We start from the raw sequence: 6,000 nt of genomic DNA, 5'->3' as shown, positions 1-6,000 counted from the left end.
GAGTACGAATAACCAATCACGGATCAGCCATCGCCATCAGCCAATAATAAATTTTCTTTACAATGTTACCACTTTAATGTGGTTTTCCAAAGTTTAACAAATTTTAAGTGACTGATAATACAAAATACTCAAAAGGACTTTAAATAGTTTTGAATACTAGTTAATAACACTATGAATTCGTTAGCTATTTAATATTGTAAGATACATAACTTGCATAAGGGGAAAACCTATTGGTAAAAGCAGCCATACCGTTTATTACGGCAAATTAAATAAGGCAAGAATTTAAAAACATAGTATTGCAATTTGCAATCTATAACATAGCAAATAAATATTTGTAATCAAAGTTTAAGTTAATATAGGAAAGAGCTAGAGGGAAATACTTTAAAGAGTAAGAGGTAATTCTTTTAATAGCCATTATTTATTTGAAGGTTATCAATGTCAAAACTGTAGTCACGTTAGCCACAAAACAATTGTTAATTGTCATTAACGTTCATTTGGTCAAAACATGTGGTTTTTGTTATTGCCGAATTGTTGTTCAAATTTTGAAATTTTTTAATTAAAATAGTTTTTGTATTAACATAGCGTTGATATATCTAGGTGCTTCATTCAAACTTAAGTTTTATTACTAAAAATGGGGCGCAAAATACCCGCTAAGAAACATCGTGGTGTAAAAGATCCTCTAGTTCAGCATGCTCGACGAATGCAAAGGTTGAAATTATACTTCAAATTGCCTATAAATATTATATCTAAGTATCATAATAATTTAGGTATCTACCGTCCGTCCGTTCTATTAAATAAGTAAAAATATTTATTTCAGCTTAAAAGACAAAATAAATGCACCACCAATCGATCCTGATGAGCAACCAGTCCCGCGGTCGTTGTCTCGACTATTTGCGTTTCAAGATAATGGAAAAGTTACAAAAAAGAAGAAGAAGAAACTAAGTTTACCAAGTAAAGGTTAGTTTAAATCCATGTAAGTTTTGATGGTTTTTTGTTTCCCCTGTTTTAATTCAATGTTAAGTTCAGACCAAAATGCATAAAAATCATTTCTAGTAAAGCCATCTCACCTTAATGATATATTAAAGGGATAAGTCTTACAGATAATAGACAAGACAGATAATCTGAATAAGTTAGATTTAATGTATTTTATTTGAATTGGAAAAACTAAATGAAGTAGACAGCAACATAATATAGGTAGATACTATATATACATCCCCAATATTTCAGAAAGTATCCAGAAAGGTGTAGGTGTTAACCCCATTACCCAGTTAAAAAAGTTACCTGGTGAATCTGGAAGGGGCTTTTCATTACGAATAAACAGTGCAATACGGGCCCTTCATGATCCCATCAATGAAGAGGAGTATCCAGTAAGTATTTATAATAAAGCATTTGGTATTACTTTGATAAAGATATTTGTAGATTATAGTTAACCCTATAAAACAAATGCATTCAGCTTTTAAACCAGTTTTGATTTTGTAGTTGTGTGAAAAATAGATTAGGTAGGTAGATTTTTAGTTCCTTTAGAAGAGATATGATGGTCTTCATAAATATATATTACCATTTATTAACATTGTACTCCACTCTTTTAAGCAAGTATGCATTACTCTGGTAAACTATAAAGGTACTCTATAGATACTAAGTTATGATTGTATTATTATAGCAAGACTTAGAACATGAAGACGTTAAGGGTGAACGAATGTTCGATCAACGTGAACGGCGAAGGCGGAAAAAAAAGGGCAAACAGAATGATGAAGAACCAAAATTGACACGCACTCAGAAATTTGCTTTGAAAAAAAGGGCAAAAAAAGAAAAGGCTGCTGCTGTAAGTCCTCAATTATTTCATGTTTATATGTCTAAACCAATCTTAGATGGATAATTAGATATTAGATAATCTGTCCAAGTCAGGGAAAAGAACGTATGGCTGGCTGGTATCCATATCTTGAAGTAGCTCAGGCCATTTTCGGTCCACAAAATCTATATTACCGGAATTTTCCGGAATAAACACAGTCTATGAATTTTTTTTATTATATGCCTAGAAATCCAGTAATTTAAGCTTAATAAATCAGTGAAATTTCTTAATTTTGTAAACTCACAGATACAACTTTTCACAGATAAAGTTTTTTTATAAGTTATGTTCTTGATGATATGTATATTTAACACATGCAATGATACTATCATACAAAATAAACATATGTAAGGTAAACTATGTAGTCCAATGTATTTAAGCCTCAGTGTAACAAATTTTTATTATAAGACCTTTTTTTACAGGAGGAAGAAATAAAAGAAGTGGTTTATGATCATGTGGAATTTGGTGACATAACGCATGCTCCACCCAATCTAACTGTACGGCCCAAGATGAGAGGACAAGATAGTACAGCAGTAGGAGCACCTAGAGTAATTATACATAAACATAAAATATTTTTGTCAAAACTGCTTCTTTGCTTGTATGTAATGTAGAAAACATTTAATATGTTTATTTATATATTATGAACACACTTTTAGTTTCTCTATAAACATAATTTAAATCAACTCATAAACAGAAATATTAAGGGAAAATATGTTCCATATTGTAAGATAAAAAGTAAGTAAACAAAATTTGTTTACTTACTTTTTATCTTGTTTGTTTTTTTAAATAGAACAGGGGGCAAACGGTCAGGAGGCTCACCTGATGTTACGTGATACCGCCGCCCATGGACACCATCGCTTTTTATGATTTTTTTAATGTGTGTTAGTAGAGTATTGTTTATTTGGTAGCTCGGTGGCTCACTCTCCAACCACCAATTAAAAATTGTTTGATGGTATATTTAGATAGTACTGTAAGAATATGTATATCCGAAACAATATTTGCTGTGTCAGATAGTAATAAGTATATAATTTTTTAATTCTAGCCTGGTCGTAAAAATCTTTTGCTGAGCTCAATGCTATCTGGAAACACTAAAAATGACTTAGTAAACGCGGCAGATTTAGCGCGACGCGAACGAGCGAGGCTTGACGTTGTCGCAGCCTATAGAGAACTCAAGAAACAGAAGAGGCTAGAAACTAAAACTAAGAAAAAATGATAAATAAATTTATTTTAATAAAATACTTTATTATTTATTTATTGTGTCAACCTACCATCCTCCGATTACATGAGTGTCTCATCTTTATCTTAGAACACACATCAACATGAAACTTCTATCTTAATAGAATTGTAAGTTGTATAATAACAGATAATAAAACATGGGCCCAATAGTATCTCCATATATTACAACGTTAAAAAAAACATCTGTTGTCGCTTTATTAGTGGAAGGAGACACCCTTAAATAAAATTTATCTTGATAGTCATGTAAAAATTAAATCTAAACCATTGAACATTTTTTTTGGTAATTCACTATTACCAGTAAAGTTATGTAATTTCCTACGAAATTCACTATGTTAAAGTATGTACTAAAAAGCGCATGAAAGGCGGCAAAAGATCACAGCGCATGCATTAATTTGAGATGTCGCACCATTAATATTGTTCAATTAGCAAATTTACTCAGATTTGTACGCGTAGGAACGTACGTAATTGTTTTTATATCGTATTAAACTTTGTTATGACTGAAATAAGGAAGTCCTTTCAGTCATATCATAATGTTAAAAATATCTTTATTCATATACTAGCTGACCCGGCGAACTTTGTTCCGCCTTAATGGCAATAAATAAGCAGTTTGGGTTTTTTTATTGGAAAAAATACAAAAAAATTAAATACCTACATTAATCATTCATTATTATTTCTGTATTTTAGTACATAGGTTGCTCTTCACTTAAGTACCTTGTGATACACATTTTTTCATTTTTTGTTTTATTATCAGGCGCAAAAACAAACAACGCTGATGGTCTTCCGACCCGTGAACATGCCACGTATAATTGACCATGGGAAAAACATGAATGTTCTAGATTTAAACCACAAACTTTTAAGGATTGGCCTTGTGATTTGTTGATGGTCATGGCAAATGCAAGACGTATCGGAAATTGAAGTCTTTTAAATTCAAACGGCATATCGGTTGGGATCATCGGGATCCTCGGAATAAGAACTTCCTCACCTTTGAATTTTCCTATCATTATCGTAGCGTAAATTACATTGTTCTTCAATTTTCTAACCACCAAACGCATACCATTATGTAGTTCAGGTCATCTACATCGTTATTCTTTTTCTTCTTTTTTATCAGTAAGCAATGTAACTCTCATGTTTGTTGTCAGCTGCAGTTTCGTCACATAGCGCCATAGATTTGACGATTTGAGGCAAGCGTTTTTCGTCGACAGCCGTAGATCTTGGAATTACTGGCAGTATTTGGCGGAAATCGCCAGACAGTAAAATCATTGCTCCTCCAAAACATCTCGATTCATTGCGTAAATCTTTTAATGTTCGGTTAAGTGCTTCCAATGCACGTTTATGCGCCATTGTGCATTCGTCCCAGATGATGATTTTCGATGCCGCTAAAACTTTGGCCATTGCTGAGTGTTTTGCAATATTACACGTTGGTTCTCCAATAGTTTGAAGATTTAACGGTAATTTTAATTCTGAATGAGCCGTACGGCATCCTTCTAACAATGTGGCTGCTATTTCAGAAGAAGCAACTGCAACCGCTATGTTGGATCTCGCCCGAACGGTTGCTAAAACTAATGACATGAGGAATGTCTTGCCAGTTCCACCAAGGGCATCTAGGAAATATAATCCACCATTTTCATCATCGTTTGCCTTCATTAAAGTATCATAAACTTCCTTTTGTTGGTATTTCAACAGGGGTACATTCGTTTGAACTACTAAATCTAATTCCTGGTGATCATATTCACGTTCCCGTTCCAATACTCGATTAAATGCGTCATTCGACAACAACAACAAATAGAAACATTCATCATTCTTTGGATGAACTGTATACATACGACAATACCGAGTTTTATAGTTCTCTTCACTGTTTATACGAATGGGCAATAGCACTATCATTATAATTAAATTGTAAATTGTAAAAATAATTAAACGTATTTATTTAATAGAAATATTTTGAATATTGATTTCTTACAAATATCAAATTGTCATATATACGTCATTACATAGCTGTCATTATACGTCAATTACATAGCTATCATTTGCGTTTTATTATTCCAAGTCTGATTCTTATTTGTTATACCACTTTTTATAGTGACTGACGTTTCATGTCAAGTCCCACGGGAACGCTGTCGAACGGGATAAAAAGTATCCTATGTCCGTCTCCTGGCTCTAAGCTACCTCCATACCAATTTTCACTCAAATCTGTTCTTTCGTTCTTGAGTTATAAGTGGTGTAACTAACACGACTTTCTTTTATATATATAGATGTATATGTGTAATAATACGTAGTTTTATTAAATAAAGAAAATTACAAAGTACAGATAAGCCTAGATAGTTTTCTATGTTTTATCTTTAAGCAAAAGAAATAGATATTTTTATTTTCCTTCAATGAAACTATTTAGATATTTATCAGACACTAAATCATGAATGACAACGTTGCATTATTACGAAATTTGTCGATTGCATTGATTGGTATTAATCAATAGGAATTTCTTAGGTCGATAGATGTTAAAGAGAAGAACATTGAGGTCGGTTTGCTTTGAAGTTTCTAATACCAAATCGATTAAACACAATTCTTTTTTGTTACTAATGGTACTAAATCTGAATTCGTTACTTCAACCATTAAGCTTTAAATTCTGACGATAATATGTATATTAAAAATATATATTGTTTTTAAATAACGTATAACTATTCGAATTTTCTTCTTTCTTTTCCCCTATCCATATATTTGCCAAAATGAAGCGTACTTCTAGATAAAAAATCTTTTGCGTGAGAACTTAAATGATCATAAATTAAATGTTCAATATAATATAATAATATATTTTTTACAAGCAGTTACATATTTTTACCGCCTTGGCCTAGTTGGTCATGCACTTGATTTTTCGGTTTGAGCCTTACGTACTAAATATTTTAGGAAAATACATCGAGTAA

At 31.9% G+C, this 6,000-nt stretch overlaps 1 protein-coding gene across 1 annotated transcript; it reads left to right on the top strand.

Annotated features, from left to right (window-relative positions):
• The first annotated feature begins 478 nt into the window (after positions 1-478).
• On the top strand, positions 479-3,084 carry LOC110997959 (coiled-coil domain-containing protein 137). Its single transcript, XM_022266360.2, has 6 exons — positions 479-708; positions 818-957; positions 1,228-1,367; positions 1,661-1,822; positions 2,269-2,394; positions 2,889-3,084. Exons 1-6 carry the CDS (start codon positions 632-634, stop codon positions 3,057-3,059), a joined length of 816 nt encoding a protein of 271 aa, XP_022122052.1. The 5' UTR covers positions 479-631; the 3' UTR covers positions 3,060-3,084.
• Positions 3,085-6,000: the final 2,916 nt, after the last annotated feature.

Source organism: Pieris rapae, chromosome 8 (assembly GCF_905147795.1).
Source record: "Pieris rapae chromosome 8, ilPieRapa1.1, whole genome shotgun sequence".
Classification (NCBI taxonomy): Eukaryota; Metazoa; Arthropoda; class Insecta; order Lepidoptera; family Pieridae; genus Pieris; species Pieris rapae.
The sequence above is the reverse complement of the archived record's forward strand: the minus strand, read 5'-3'. Positions and strand labels throughout refer to the sequence as shown.

Bases quoted from the DNA above. Each gene is read 5' to 3' on its own strand.
- LOC110997959 (XM_022266360.2), top strand. From the start codon at position 632: ATGGGGCGCAAAATACCCGCTAAGAAACATCGTGGTGTAAAAGATCCT. The intron at 958-1,227 runs GTTAGTTTAAAT...CCAATATTTCAG, and splicing joins ACTAAGTTTACCAAGTAAAG to AAAGTATCCAGAAAGGTGTA. The intron at 2,395-2,888 runs GTAATTATACAT...TTTTAATTCTAG, and splicing joins CAGCAGTAGGAGCACCTAGA to CCTGGTCGTAAAAATCTTTT.